Raw genomic sequence first — 16,036 nt, forward strand, 5'->3', positions numbered from 1 at the left:
TCGAATGTTGTCAGAAAATTAACCAAAGGTGCTAGTCACTACATTGATGCTACGATTCAAGTGCAGTTTCACTTATGCGTTCTAAATGCGAACACATTTACATCGCAATGACGTAACTTGTCGATTTAGCGGAAAAGTGATAATATTGCGGGTGAATATTGTTCTTGCTTCGAAGGAAATCACTGCACGATACCCCCGGCGAGAGCTACGAACACCTTGAGAACTACAGGAGTGCGATATCGGTGATTTTTCTACTGTAGTGCTTTTAGTACTTGATTAATCAATAATACGATACGCTGAATGTAAAATAATGCAGCCCTGTACCTCCAAGAAACTCTTCGAATACAAAAGTGGCAGTTTCTTCCTTTTCTTTTTGTGCAGTGAATTCCGGCTGGCTGGTGCGAATGATTTTTTTTAAGTGTGAATGGAGCTCAAAAAGGTTGAAAAGCACTGCTTCAGCATTGAGGCATAATATGCCCTCTGTCGTCGCTTGGTATCGTGTACAATGTACAATGTACATTGTACAAAGTGCGATATATTAATGATTTAATGGACATGTACAATGTACCTACATCATTAATATATTGCACTTCACTGAAATGTAGGGTTAGAATTAGCAATATGACGTCACAGGTTCGCGTTCACACAGAACCTTTCAGAGATTCACACCATCGCTGAGGATACCTTCATAGAGGATATACCATCACAATTTAGTTAAGCATCTGTAGTTGGAGAGACCGCGCCATGGATAACAAAAGTAATACACGCAGTGGCTATCCAATGGGGTTAAAGCCTCTCCAAATCCCGACTTTGACATCAGATACAATTGCTGTTCTACTGAAAATTACTTCTCAAGGAAATTGTACCCACGTCATAATTAGGGCTGGGAAAAATCGAGTACCTGGGTGATTCGATTCTGAATCACGTAATATGCGTCGAGTCGAGTATTCGAATATCACTCATTATGACATTATAACAGAATGTAATATGGCAAAGTTCAAATATGTAGCTTTTATGCGACCACATAGAATATAATACCTGTTATCCATCACATCAAAGATACTATGGTATTATTTTTTACCATGCCAATTTCATTGCACTTGGTGACAATGTTGTGGGATGATCATGACTTCAGAAATGTGCTATTTCCAGTAACCTTCGTAGCTTTGTACTACATGTTTCGTATGCCACGATTCGGCCAATCAAGGTTCAATGGCCTCAACAGTGAAAATTAGTATCGAAACCATAATTCTCGTTGATAAATTAACTTACAGTGGCGAGGAGCGTATAATTTCAGAACTCGAAAAAATCGTCTTTTACCACTCGACTTGAATCATTAAAATTAATACTCGATTCAGATTCGAGTACTCGAATCATTGTGCCCAGCCGTACTCATAATAAGTCTGCATGAACGAACTTGAGGCCGACATGTGTCTAACTTTCTGTTTGTGACATGAAGGCAATTTGACGAGGTCGAATTCTTTTATTTAAGAAACAAATTTTCATTACGTGCACTAATAAAGTCTTTTGAATGATCAATCAATTAGTCACTTCGCGCATCAAAATCGTCGCTCTCGGGCTAACAGGCGTCAAATACCGAATGAATGTTCAGTTGAGAAAGCCTCGGACGGTTTAGTGTTGGCCAACACCGCATTCTAGGCCAGATTTTCATACTCTTTCCCCACACTACACAACAGCAATCCAATGAAAATGATCAATAAAAATTCCGCTATCAGAACAGATATCCCGACTCCTCCCGCCACATACATCACCGGTTTGAATCGCTGAATACATCCTGTTTGATAAGGAGCAGGTAGGACCACAACTGGAGTCGGTTCTGAAATAATAAGAGTCAGGTTATGGTTCACTTCAGCTGAATTATATTGGTAACGTGCATTATGATAGGCGTATGGTAGGCCTAGCCTATATATTCTATCCAATAAAATTTGGTGAATATATATTATTCGTTATTACTTAAAGTTGTAGTTGTTTTTGTTGTTGTAGAAGTAGTAGATGGTTGAGGCGTAGTAACATCTGATGCAACTCTGCCACGAGTTGTTCTGGAAATGAACACCGTCTCAGGAACATTAGTTGTCGGTGCAGCTCCTACGGATTGCGTCGAACGCATCACTGCGGCGTGGGTTCCCGAGTGTACCACGCGATTCGCTTTTTCAGTAGATGATATGGTGGAAGGGGCTTCAATGGATGATAATGTGTGAGAAACTGTTGTCTGTCCATTCGTCGAGGCCTTGGTATGGACGATTGAGATACTCGAAGATGTTGGGCCGCCATTAGACGATGCGGATGCTGTTGAACGAAAATAGAAGCTATCTTTATGTAGAGCAACACACAGCATACAGGGATGTCGCATGGGAAACTCACTCTTTGCCAGCACTCCCGCCTTTTCCTCGTCGATTTCTTGATCTTGTTGTAGTTGGCTTTCCATAACTGGCTCGAAATCTCCATATGATCTAGATTTGACCTATACTTTAAACAGAGCCATTTGGTCCTATGGTCTTAACCTATCTACGTGAAGTTACCAAGCGAAATACAATAAACTATATTTCGAGCGAGACTGGAACGGACTTCAACATGAAAGAATTCATTATAGATGAGTTTGCATTACTTTTATAAGTGAAATTTCATGTCCTGGGAATGAAGCGAAATAGCCTGGGTATATTTCGGAAGATTGAATACGATTTGTAGGGCCATTAGTAATTTGCGTTAATCGTGTAGACACATCTTTCAATTTCAAAACTATAATCACCCCGACTAAATCTACATTTATAAACTACTTACTTGAGTAGTTCTTAGCCTTCCATTTTCTACTTTCGTTGAAGCAGTTTTTAAAGTCTTGGAAATCTCTAGTTTATGTACTTGTAATTGAGTAGAAATATACGACGATACTTCTATGCTTCTACTTGCGTAGCATTGTTGATCACCTTTGATGGTACAGCATTGTTGCGTCCCAATGCCGTCTGGCGAAACGAGAGCGTAATAGCTCAAGAGAAAAAGAGCGGACAGCATTGTTGCGTCCCAATGCCAATCTCACCAACAATAAAAAATTCGAGGCTGATTGTGGGGGTTCCAGGGCCGCGAGCGGAATAAAATTTATATTTTCGTAATCAGAGCAGAGTCAGCTTTCGATTGATACCCGTTTAACTAGATTTAATGCTCGGCAAGTCGGTCAAAAATGACCGTCAAATTGCCTGTAGCCAAATGGAAATTGTGACGTAATTCAATTTCACTGAGCTGTGAGTTTTGCTTGTGTCGACACCATGTAGGACACTATGGTCAAAGTAATGGTCATTCAGGCGCTTTAAAAATACTTATTCGCATGCACGCATTAATAATATTGGTACAACTCCGACACAGTACATACACAATTCACACCGCGGTGACTATAAAATAAAATTCAGAATACCTCGGATTTTGTTTAGATTTAGCTGGAGGGCGGCACGTAGCAGGTATTTGAGAACCATAATCCGACGGACCACTCAATCCGCAGCATTTTTTCTGTGTTTCCAGAGATCCGAAGATGAGCCTGATCTAAAGCGTTTGGAGAATGAATACATAGGAAGCCGAAATGTCCAGACAGCATAGTATATTGAAGTTCTTTATTAACAATTTCATCAATTCAAGACATCACAAGATTGCGATACGGTGAAACGATAGGAAGGTGCCGAAACGACTCGGAGTAGTCTTTGAAATCAGACACCCACCTGAGCCTAGGCGACGTAAATAGGCATGCACACTGGGTGAAAGGCAATGAGAGGTAACATAATAAACAGAAAAAATGAGGTGGCATCAGTCATAACTCATAAGTCGATATATCAGATCTCAAGCGCTGACAAGTATTTATTCAGTAAAGGCTGCTTCTATTTTGACTTCAATGTGGACAAACCAGTTGCTGGCGAGTTTCATCCGAAAATATTGGGGTTAAATGCAGTGAGCTGTATGATTCAATAATATATTGAAGTTCTGTACCTAAAAGAGTCTCTTCAAAGACTTTATTTTCCCCAAACCCCTACTCGCACACAACTACAATTCACATTATTATCATTTACTAAAACCGTTGAATACTGAATCACTCCGGGCTGAAATCTCAGGGATATCTAGACTAGTCTGGATATCCCAGTGAAATCTCATGATGTCGTTTCATGCATTTTACTTCAGTGCCAATCTATTGTATATCAAACCCTGTCCACCTTCTAGTTAAGTCACATTCGTTGCATAGCGCTGCGTGCAATGCCACGTCTGATTACGAAATCATAAACTGACTGTAACTAACATCGTCAATATTTGTATAGGGGGCTATTTCCACGGTAATACACAATGCCGCAGGACTATGGATAACTGAAATACTCGTCAAATCACAGCCTCGCGTAACCAGCAACAGGGCTCGCCATAATTCTACACAACGAGATTCAACTTTGCTCAATGCTCAATCAAGAGGTGCAGCATTTATGCAATCGATGACATAAACTGCAGATTTTACAGCTAGGATAATGGACAGGTTCAACTGAAAATCGGCATAAATGACGTCAAACACGGACGTTAGAGCGGGTCATTCGGGACTCGAATGATACAGATGACCTATTGACCTTTTCTTAGTCAACTTAACAAAAATTACAGTAAATATTGCAAAATAGGCTGTTTTGAGTTCCGACCAACTATTATGATTTGGTAAAGGTGTCCTCCTTTCCCGATTGCAAAATATGGTAACTCTAATATATATGTATTTCGAAGTGGTCCACAAATAGTAGTAGACTCAGTCATTGTTAGGCCACATTGTGTGAATAATGTTTACCAGGGGCCGGCAACCTTTTGTATGCAGCGTGCCAAAATGTCAAAAAATGTGAAATTATTATCAACTGGCTTGGCAAACATTTTTAATGTTGTCATATTTAGCGTTTTAAACAAGGAACCCCACAAAACGCTTATCTGCAGCTGACAACGGCCACGGTTACGCCAGAGATTCGGTCGCTACCGCTCTAGACATATCGCCTAAATGTACGTAATATTTGCACCATTCATTTCTATTCGCGCAATGCTCGATCTTCTGTGGTTGCTTTGGTCGTTTTCCAGCCAACTGTGTTCGGTACCATATCCAATCAGTGATAGGCCAATCAATGTTGTTTACGATGATATGGCCTAGTGATGAAAAATGCGCCCACCCTTGTATCAGTGTGTCATGCAAGTCGGTTTGATATCGCATTAAGGTTGGTCTGGCACTAGATTGTCTGCTAAGCTCCAAAGGTCGCGATAAACCGCTAAAGGTTGTCGTTGCTCCAGACATCGCTTATACGTAGCCTATACCAGACGAAACTAAAAGGATATGTCCTTTCGTGAGATCAGCTTGATTCCAAATTCGCATTTCGACGCAGTGGCTCATTATTTTCTGAGGCGGGGTCTGCCTATAACTGCAACATAAAACGTATTGTGAACCAATACCTGTAACACTCAAAATTTAGCGAAAGCGTTATTTCACGTCACACTGGTCGTGCTGGATGCGTTTGCGACGCCACATTGGTTATCCAGAGTTTAATAGGAGTTTTTGTGAACAACACGCTACATAATTTTCGATACATACATTCCATAGCAGTTAACTGGTAACGGTAATCGCGCCTGTGTCTTCGTAAATATAGACTATCCTGTACATATAGTTTAACAAATCTATTCCCCACCAGAAAAAAACATTGAATTCCCCACCGGTTGGGAACCACTGCTCTAATTTATGTAGATTTGCGAAAGGGTCACGTATGAGCTTCGTGCAGTTTAAAAACTTCTGTTTCACTTCTTGCTAAAACATGGTTATATAATATGTCGTTTGCGTCAAATCCTTTCGCGTGTAACAAATGGGGGTTGCCGACCCCTGATGTATACAGTAGGCTATGCAACAAGTACCGTAGGCCTACTGATGAAAGTAATTTGCAACACTTACCATGAAAGTACTTGAAGATAGAGATCCAGTTGCAGTCGGAGCGACGCTTTTCCGAAGCGTGACAGCCAGATTTTTCTACAAAATGGTTATAAAATTAGGTGAAACATAACGTAAAGCAGGCAGACTCATAGGGATATCTACACTCTAGAGCAGTGATTCCCAACCTCGGCTCCAAGGCAGTGTATTGCGGCTCTGATTGACCTCTAAAAGATGGTCAATTATACAATGGACGACAGATGTTGTTTGTTTATTTGAATAGCTGTAGTCAATTCTTGTATATGAATGATAAATTGAGGAATATTGGTTATTTCTAAAGCCGTCCAAGGCCGCTTCTGAAAGCGGGGAAGAGAATTCTTACAGACTATAGCGTCAAATGCATGGATGAATACCCGTCAGACAAGGGTATATCTTGAGTTCTGCTGGTCAAAGACCGTTATATTAGGGTTACCATATTTTGGAAATGTGAAATGAGGACACTTTTCCAAAATTTCCCGACTTACAATTGTGGAGTAACCTACGGAAAAAATGGTAAATTTTTCCGGACTTTGTGGTTGGTTGACTAAAAAGAAGATCAACTTTCCGGTTCAGCTCCCGAAATAGTGGCCGGAGCGTTATTTCAGTGCTGATTTACTGTATCTCAGTCAAATTTTGCCCTGTATTTACCAAAGTTCTCAAAAAGAGGACAAAATCTCAAAAAAGAGGACATTTGGGAGTCCTCCTAGGACACTTTCAAAAAAGAGGACAAATCCTCCTAAAAGAGTACGTAAGGTAACCCTACGATATATATCGTCTCTGTGAAGAGTAAAAATCGACACAATTTTACTAACCAAATAACGGCTCATAGTTCAAGTATAAATTGCAATAATTCCAATATTACTCAGCATATAATTCCCCGAAAACTTGTGCGTACATTAAGTGCTAGAATGAATGAAGATCTATCACATAACGACATAATAGTATAGTAATGATATGCATTTTCAGTTTACTTCAATGTATAGCACTCGCCAATCTGCGTATATCAATGCTAAAATAACCGGTATAGAATCTATAGAAGTATATGTGCAATTGTGCGTTGTGCATTGTGCGTGCATTGTGCATGCTTTTGAATTAGCTGGATGTTGAGATCCAGAGGTAAGCTATAGCTACCTTTAAATTTTCTAGAGATCCCTGCGTGGTCTGTGTTCAATTGTGGTCAATGTGTTATAATAGGTCCAGAAACGACTCATAGGATTGTTGTAATCCTAAGGAGAGACTCGTTATCTGCAAATTAATTTACAATATTCCGAAGGTCACACTTATAATAACACATTGTTGTAAGTTGCATTAAAAAAACGACTGAAGATTTTAACTTTTCGCAATTGCTTGAGTGAATGTGTGGATATTCCCCAAGTAGCTCTAGTAACGAAATACCCGGCTGAAAATCATCGGTATGAAAATGTCCTACTTATCAGGTCGCACCTATATCTGTATAGTCTCGCAGCAACTTAACAAATCGCAACGTAGTTGTCTAAAACTCATAATTTACAACTATTATATTGATTTGTGCGATACGCGTGATACGTGACTCGCATACCTCCAATACTTCGAACTTGTAAAAGCACAAAATCACTGCAACAAGCTGCATGATAAACAGCAACAGGACGAAGAAGAATGTCAGCCATAAGAGGAGCTTGTTCTCGTTGTAAGCAGCCAAGCATGTCAATATTCTGAAATCAAGATTTTCCATTCATATCTTCGGTAATGATATACAGTCATATAATATTACTAGGGCAAGTTTTTGTGGCACTAAAATCATTAGAAATTTGCACTTAATTTTAACAAAACCAACAGTTTAAGATTCGCAGGTTGACTGCTTGTTCAGTTTCTTTCTTTGTTATTTAATGGATCATGTATACATTTCAAAATTTTTCAAGTTTACAACCTATGACATCATTTTGCTGTCAACTTTTGCAGAACTGCTAAATCTGGTAGCCTATACTTTCCCTTTTCACATTTGCTGGTACGCAGCAAGAAAATACCGCAATGCGGAAATGATTTTACGAAAATGCCAAACAGCAAATCGATAATCCATAAAACAATACAAACACCACACCCCGAACCCCTAAGTCTGCAAACTTGAACCAAGGCATTGCAGCAAAACTCAGTGTTGGCGATTTTAACAAAATCAAAAGCCTGGAAAGGTGACCCATAGTGATAACGTGATTTACGGCGTAATCGCACGGGCGTCCGTCAAATGAGGAAGGACTTCAAATTTGAACCACAGTGAATCAATCAAGTGATATATTTACATATAGTTCAGTACTCGATAAAAGTTGCAGTAAAAAGCAGCATGAAAAAATAGTTGCAAAAAGTTTCAATATAAAATTCCTTCAAACAGCTTAAGACATCATACGATACATAAAGTCTGAGTATTTAGGAAGCTCCCGGAAGCTGTAAAAAATTTGCAAAAGTTGCAAAAACTTGCCCTCGTTATTACCCAATCAATATATGAAAGTGCGAATCGCGATGAGATTTCCCGCAGTTAGAATTGTGAAGGGACCATATTTGGGTCGCGATCGCACCACAGTGATCGTTTAATATACATAGGATATTTGCTGAATTTCGTGCAACAAATAGCTTTCTTCGTGCTTCTCGCGATCTCCTCTGGGTAATTTGTGGTCGTCGAAGTGAGCTGTGTTGGGTACTACAGCCAGTTAGCGACACGGGCAGAAAAGTGGTTACGCATGGACTGGACAGTGGACATGGACACGACTCCATTGGGGTGAATATTTACGCGCCCAAAATTTCGGAAGACACCACACAACCTACATGTGCTCCACAGGCATTTATGATCACGTGGGCTTAGAGAGGACTATAAAATAATAATTGAGGCAATATGTTGTATAAGCATGTTTTTCGACAAAATTCGTTCGTGGTACATCTATCGGGAATTCATGCCCAATTGTCCAGTGATATTTATTAACCACAATACTTGCGATTTTGGTGAGTAGTAGCCCAATAAAAGCGAATAAATATGCCCTACGTTCGTAGTACAGCATATATATAATATATATCAGGCTCGTTCGTGAATCGCGTGATACCGGACTTAGTTTTGCGTTGCGTATATTGATGTTGGGTGCATTGAATGTATGCCCATAAAACGTAGCATATACTAACATTAAAATGCATTCATTTCAAGGTGTGAGGTTTGGGTAGCTCTATGTCGCGCTCTAAAAAGTTCAAAAACCACTGATCTAACGGGAATGTCGATGGCTTGATTTATAATTTGAAATGTGAAAGTCACTTCAAAGCTGTTCGATGCTCGTCGCCGGTGATTAGGAAGAAAATGTGGACTTGAGAACGGTCTTGTCATACTGGCACTTTTAAGTCTGCTTCACTCGATTGATTGATCTGATCAATCAACACACGTGCAATCCCTAATAAGATTTCAAGGCCTGCGATATGTCAGGCACGCCGAATTGGCGGGTAATCTTGATTGCCTGCGACTTCGTTTTTGCAATTACCTATATAGGAATACCGCGTTCACTAATTACATTTTCATGCAATGCATTTTTCCAAATCGAGTGAAGAAAGTGGATATATTTAATGACTGCCGTAGTTGAAATACAGCTGAATACAGAGCAGATTGTGTACAAAATTAGCTACATTTTTGCTCCTTTCGACTCATTCTGCGCATAATTTCACCATATTTTAAGGGGTTTTCGACCCCCTAAAACATCAAAGCACCATATTTGCCCTATTATACAAAAAATGCTACATTGCACTGATAAAGTAGAGGCTATATTTGGCATAAATTTTAAGGATTTGGAAAACGGCCGCTGGGTGCCTTTCGCGCCGGAACATGAAGGCATGAAGTTTTGGCTTATATTCCAATCCATCATACAGAATCATTAAAACAAAGATTTGGCTTTCAAACCCTTTCGATGAACTGGAGCCTCCGGGACCGTTGTGCCATAAGCGATGCCTGTCAGCAAGAATTTTTCACTCTAACGCTTTATTTTGGATAGATAATGATGGATAGTTCTTATAAAGACCTGCGCTAAATAAATAGTTGAAATCAAAATGAGGGAAGATGGTTGTACTTTTAATGAGATACCTGATATCCAAAAGCGGTAGCCTATATGCACATTTGAAGAAAAAAGTTCTAAGACTCGTTATTTTATTTTTGTATAAAATTTTTCGGTTCGTTTGTGCGGATGAAAAAAAGCACTAATTCGGATGATTGTTTGGATGTAAAATGTAAATGCATCAATCGTATAGCTATAAGCTATCGCTATACTCACGCAATAACGGAGATCACAACTCCTCCTGCGAACATAATATACAGGCCAGTCATCGTTCCCGGTAGATGGATCGCGGTGAGAACATTGTGCAATTGACTGCTCTTGTTGAATGCAGTGTAACCAGCTAAAATGTTACCAAAAATGTCTTTACAAACACGATATGAGTTGATTTATATATATAAATTCATGAACGCGTTGTTCGGGTCTGATAATGCATAAATTGCCGCTTGTTGAAAGCTCGATATCATTGCTATGCTGCTAAATTCAAATACTGAACTATACATACTCACCAAAGGCGGCAACTGCGATCCCAAGTGCGAAGAGACAGACATTAAGCAAGTACACCAAAAATTTTATGCAATCATTACAATCTCGACACATATCTGCTGCTAACATGCAAACATAACATCAATATCAATCCACGAAGTATGTTATGCCTACCTAAGATCACTGCAATATATACCATATGTACCAGTTGCGGGGCCCTGGTATTCTTGAGAGCGTTTGACAATTTACGGAAGGAAGTTAGTCCTTGCAGCTATTGTCAAAATATTCTACAGATCTTCTAGTTTACACTCATAGCAGATGCGGACAGATGAGCCTCTCACGCACCGCATGATCCAGACCTGGTTGATATCGTTTGATATACCATTCGAAAGAATATAATTCTTTTGAGATACGACCCCGCGTACATTACGTGACATCTGAAGCTACATTTCGCGTGATATTGTGCCGCGGTTAAATATCCATGAAATTTGATTGTTTCCGGGAGGTATAGGCCAATGTGTACTGATCTGACACGTGATGCGCTAACCGGCAAACGTATAGCTTGATCAATTTAGCGCGATCACGCATACGCAGTACGCAGCCTACTATACGTGTGACAGGTGTAAAGGGTTTGCGGCGGTGCATGGAAGCGTATGAATTTTATCAGGAAGCCTTTTCAGAAACTCACTACGGTACTGCAGTACGGCACCGGAAATATGAGCCATCGAAACTATACTTCAACGACAATAGAATAAGCCACTATTTATGTGCATTGTACATTCAGACTAAGGGGATAACAATCCACCGCACCGCTGCAGAACCGAAACAGTAGACTTTTCCAGGCTCCCTCCAAAACGCTGGTCCTGCTCCCATTGGACACTCAACCAAATTATGGGCGCTTTGCTCCCAGACCATTTTAACATCTCTCCCTATCATTTCATCAATACCTCTGTACAAAGCATTCAAAATCTATCCGTGACACATACAGACAAACATATTCGACTTTATGTTTATTTTCGAGATAATTTCAGGCCATTGTTCAATTCACAATCGACTTAAGCCTATTTATGATCAATCGAATCAGACCCGACTTGAACCAGATTGGAATATATACATTCTGGTTCAATATCAAATCAATAATCGTCAGATTATATTTTCCTCTTCCCAGACACACACTCAATGTAGCTGTAGCATGCGATATACATGACACACAATGCGATGTAATGAACGGATAGAGGGGTGCCGAACCAGTGACCAGTTGCATGGGGTTTCTTGAACTGGCATCCAGCTCGACATACTGCTCGATGTCACAGTCTTCTTTGATGTTAATCCTTATTCGTCGGTTCTTTTTAGGAGCTATTTCTTGCTCTTTTTCGTTCTTTATCGGGTCTTTTTTCTACGGGCATTTTTCGTCGCCGTAAGAACAGCGACACGGGGGACAAGGAGCCCGGCCAGAATAATATCCGACGGTGGGGCTCGAACCCGGGCAGACGGCGCCGACGCTCACCATTACCCTATCCCCCGTGTTCTAATCAGGACCGTAACTGCCTCATCCCAAACCCCCAAATTGGGAGGGGGCGAGCTCGAAGGGAGCTAAAAATTATTTCGGGAATTAGTATAAATTATAGAGTATTTTGAAAATTTATGCAGCTTTTTCCACATTTTTTCGCGCTATGTGTGATTTCAAGTTGCTATATTTCTTGATTATTGGGTACTCTTCTCCCAAGAAAAAATACGTAAGATTTATAGAAATGGATATATCGGCGCCGGCCATTATTGCGCCACGACGCACCAAGACGTAACGATTTAGGCCATGTAACATGCGACTCCAAGAAGTGTGCCAGAACGATCGGCAGCGAGAAAACCTTGGTCTAAAAGGACTGCCCTCATCCTGACCGAAAACAAAATACATATAGGTTCAAATTGTCCATTGGAGCCTAAATGACTGGCACCGAATGTTCCTGTCTTGACAATCTGAACCTCACAAGACAAATAGGACCATCCCACGGAGATAAATTATATGCCAGTGAAGAAATACCAATTTGAAATCGTGTGCATCTGTTATTTTAGTACGTTTATGCGCTTCTATATTTTTGGATATAGCAGACTGAAGGTTTCGAAATAACATCTTGTAGTAGCCTAGTAGTCATACCAACGGGTCTGCCCGCCCGAAGATGTTTAATTATTATTTACGGGCCCTACAGATTCCAAGACACCTTACTCAGCTAAGCTCTGATGTTCAATTAATTATTAATAATTATTATTGAGTACTACCCTTTCAAACACACCTCACTCAGCTCTACCGGAAAATCTTATTACGTTAGCAGTGAGAGGATAAAAATTGATAGCAATATATATGCAATTCCCGATCATATTGACCGATTCAATCATGAATTATATGTATTTTCGCGCTTGGCGCGGCAAAGCCCCCCCAGAAGTCCGGTTTATCACCCTATGGGGGCCCAAGACCCACGTTTATTTTTTGGGGGAGGGGCTGACGAAGTGCTGTTACGGTCCTGGTTCTAATCGATATTCTCAATAGTCCAACAAATATATATTGGTATTTCAGCCGAATTTCGTATTATTACCCGTCATGAACCCTTCCAGTAGTATGAATTGATGTTAAGATGTTCAGTGTTCACACTACCCTAAAAAACTTACCACCTCGCCCGTATGATTCTATAACTTATATAATGAGTTTCGAATTGGTATCAGTGATACATGGGTAATGGAAATTCCGTCAATTCCATGTTCGAATGATTAGATATGGCTTTCGAAATGTTTCATATTGCGGAGGACTGATTATAAACCTCAGTCGAATCGCCCAAACGTATAGTCGTAAGGAGCTATAGTTCTGATTTTCACGTCGCTAATTCTCTGCCTTGGCTGTAATATCTTAATAATGAGTTAATCTTACGGCTGTAGTGTACACAATCATTCGATTGATTGTAATGTGTAGCAAGAATTGATTTTTTTGAGTACCGAAATTATACACCCCGCGTTCGACAAAGAACTATATACTTTATTGGCGGGAATCCTCGTTTCGACACATCCTGCCACCTTAAACCCTCCAATTGGAGGGGCCCGTGCTCGAAGGGGTCAAAATTCTTTCGTAAATCAACATAAATTATACAACATTATGGACTTGGAAATTTTCTTCGCGCCACGTGCGATTCAATGTCGCTTGATGTCTTGATTTTAATCTGGGTTTATTGGCCGAAATCTTCGATGTATTAGGGATGGTGCGAACGTGAACCTATGACGCCACCTGATGTCATATTGATAATTTCAACCCTAAATTTCAGGGAAGTGATATACAAGATACCTTGTGACGACTCAGGCCACATTATGCCACAATGCTGACTTTTTGTAAACGTCACCAACTGTATCAATTGGAGCAATTAAATGCTATAAAAATCCCATAAAATCAATATCTTCCGCGGCTTTGCCAACAATTTCGACGAGGATCTGCAAGGAAATATAAGCTTACGCCTCAACGGTCAATGTATTCGGCCTTTTGACTGTTGGTACATTGGTATCGAGCAGAGTGTAAAACGGGTTTCTACATTTGCTACCGATATCACGCCATAAACAAGTTATACAGTAGTCAACACCCCAATCGCCCGGATTTGATTTTTATGATACAATAAACATATCAAATCAAGATGGACCCTGTACGCCTGCTGGATTTTTTTACATTAGACAACGATGTATTCTTTACATCAATTTATTGACTGGTGTGATAAGCATCATGTAGTGTATTTCGTTCTTCATGTTGTGCGATTGCGGATCAAGCTCACAGTAGAGTAGGGAGTCATTATAAATATTTCTTCACGGGGAGTTGGGTGTGCTTGCGCAGAATATTGAAAAATTATAGGGAACATGGTTGTGCCTTACAAAAATCTTTCAAAGGCTCATTCCAATGTATATTAATGGTAATGCATATGCAACCATGATCTTATTGCTAACCAGTAAATGGTTAGGTTGGCTGTTTGATTTACGCAATGGCATCATAATATGGTTTTATAATTCGAATTCGGTTAGGTTTATTAGCAATTTTTATCAGTATAATACACCACAAAAAATGCGATACAATGAAATGTTAGGAAGGTGTCGAAAGGACTTGGATTAGTCTTTGGAATCAGATAGCCACCTTGGCCTAGGCGATGTGAAGAGGAGGCATTCACAGTGCACACTGAAAGAAAAGTAAAAGAAGGTAGCATAGAAAAAAGCAAGCGACAAAAATGATGTGAATGTCATGGAAGGAGATATCGATAGGCCAAGTCGTGGTCAGGTAATCTTGAGGACGGACTACAGTATTTATTTAGTAGAAATTCCTTGTATTTCGACTTGAATGTGGACAAGCTCGTCGACTGTCGGAATACTGTTCCACACGTCAGGTCCGGCATATTTGATAGAGTGATGACCTTTTCGGTCGTTCATATGATATTTGGACGACGTGGACGCGCGAGTGTTATACTTGTGCGCTTGTGATTCCGAGGTAAAGAAGTCATTGACATATTCGGGGCATTGGCCGCATGGCTCATTGAAATGATCCTGCGCTTCTCAGCCGATGGGTCCCGAAGCATATTTAAATGATACAGTTTCCCAATCAATCTCCCAATTATTCCAAACACCTTATCTTCTCAATACTGCACGAGCTAATATACGTTTTCCTCTAAATTAGTTTTTGCGTCCATGACCGTCACAAGTCACTTTACCGCAGGGTTGTAATGACTCGACTCGAGTCACGATTTTCTGACGACTCGACTTGACTCGATTCATTTTCTCAAAATACGGAAATGACTCGACTCGAGTCAATATGTGTATTGACTCAACTTGGACTCGAGTCATTGCGCATGACTCGAACCAAGTCATATGACTCGAGACTCAGACGGCCAAGACCGACATTTCATTGTAATTTTGAAGAATACTAGAGAAATAACATTATTGGGATTTCGTCTATTGATACTGGTACTTGAACATGCGACCAGAAACTGCGAAAAGTGAGGAAAATTGCGAACCATTCGATATCACGAAACATAGTTATAAAAAGTGGGTTTAGCAAGACTTTAACTGGAAACTGAGCAGTCAACACAATGACTTGGACTCGAGTAATAATACCGTGACTCGAACTCGACCTTCAGCTGGCTGACTTAGACTCGGACTTGACTTGGTGGTAAATTGAAAATGATTCGAGTAAAAACTGTAAAAGTGACTTGTGACTCGGAGCCTAGTGACTTGGTTACAACTCTGCTTTCCCGTGCTCACAATATTTCGTAAGCCAGATTTTTGTGACAGACATTTTGATTGGAGTGTGAAATTTGGCAGTATACGTTATTGTGTAAGCTTGAGAATTGAAATTCGACGGGGTTAGGCAAAATCAGCTCACGAATCAACGTGATTCGTCATCAATTGTGGAATATTTGTCTGAGAATTTATTCAAATTTTTTCAAATTTTCTTTGCGCCTGCGAAGAAAAAGTACGCATGATTTGTAGAAATAGGCATTTTGGTGCCGGCCATTACACCGCCACGACACAC

The 16,036-nt window shown here is 40.1% G+C and overlaps 1 protein-coding gene across 1 annotated transcript; it reads right to left on the reverse strand.

The window, feature by feature from the left end:
* Positions 1-1,463: 1,463 nt before the first annotated feature.
* On the reverse strand, positions 1,464-10,677 carry LOC145448553 (uncharacterized). Its single transcript, XM_080326961.1, has 8 exons — positions 10,518-10,677; positions 10,228-10,351; positions 7,518-7,650; positions 5,945-6,019; positions 3,425-3,549; positions 2,383-2,471; positions 1,975-2,307; positions 1,464-1,837 (listed from the first exon to the last, which is right to left on the reverse strand). Exons 1-8 carry the CDS (start codon positions 10,621-10,623, stop codon positions 1,656-1,658), a joined length of 1,167 nt encoding a protein of 388 aa, XP_080183087.1. The 5' UTR covers positions 10,624-10,677; the 3' UTR covers positions 1,464-1,655.
* Between the last annotated feature and the right edge of the window lie 5,359 nt (positions 10,678-16,036).

Source organism: Botryllus schlosseri, chromosome 10, assembly GCF_051294905.1.
Source record: "Botryllus schlosseri isolate E-star chromosome 10, Bs_hap1, whole genome shotgun sequence".
NCBI lineage: Eukaryota > Metazoa > Chordata > Ascidiacea > Stolidobranchia > Styelidae > Botryllus > Botryllus schlosseri.

Excerpts from the sequence above, each read along its gene's own strand:
- LOC145448553 (XM_080326961.1), bottom strand. The coding sequence starts at position 10,623 with ATGTTAGCAGCAGATATGTGTCGAGATTGTAATGATTGCATAAAATTT. Across the intron at positions 6,020-7,517 it reads ACAAGTTCGAAGTATTGGAG|AAAAATCTGGCTGTCACGCT; the intron begins GTATGCGAGTCA and ends ACCATTTTGTAG. Across the intron at positions 2,472-3,424 it reads AAATCTAAACAAAATCCGAG|ATCATATGGAGATTTCGAGC; the intron begins GTATTCTGAATT and ends GGTCAAATCTAG.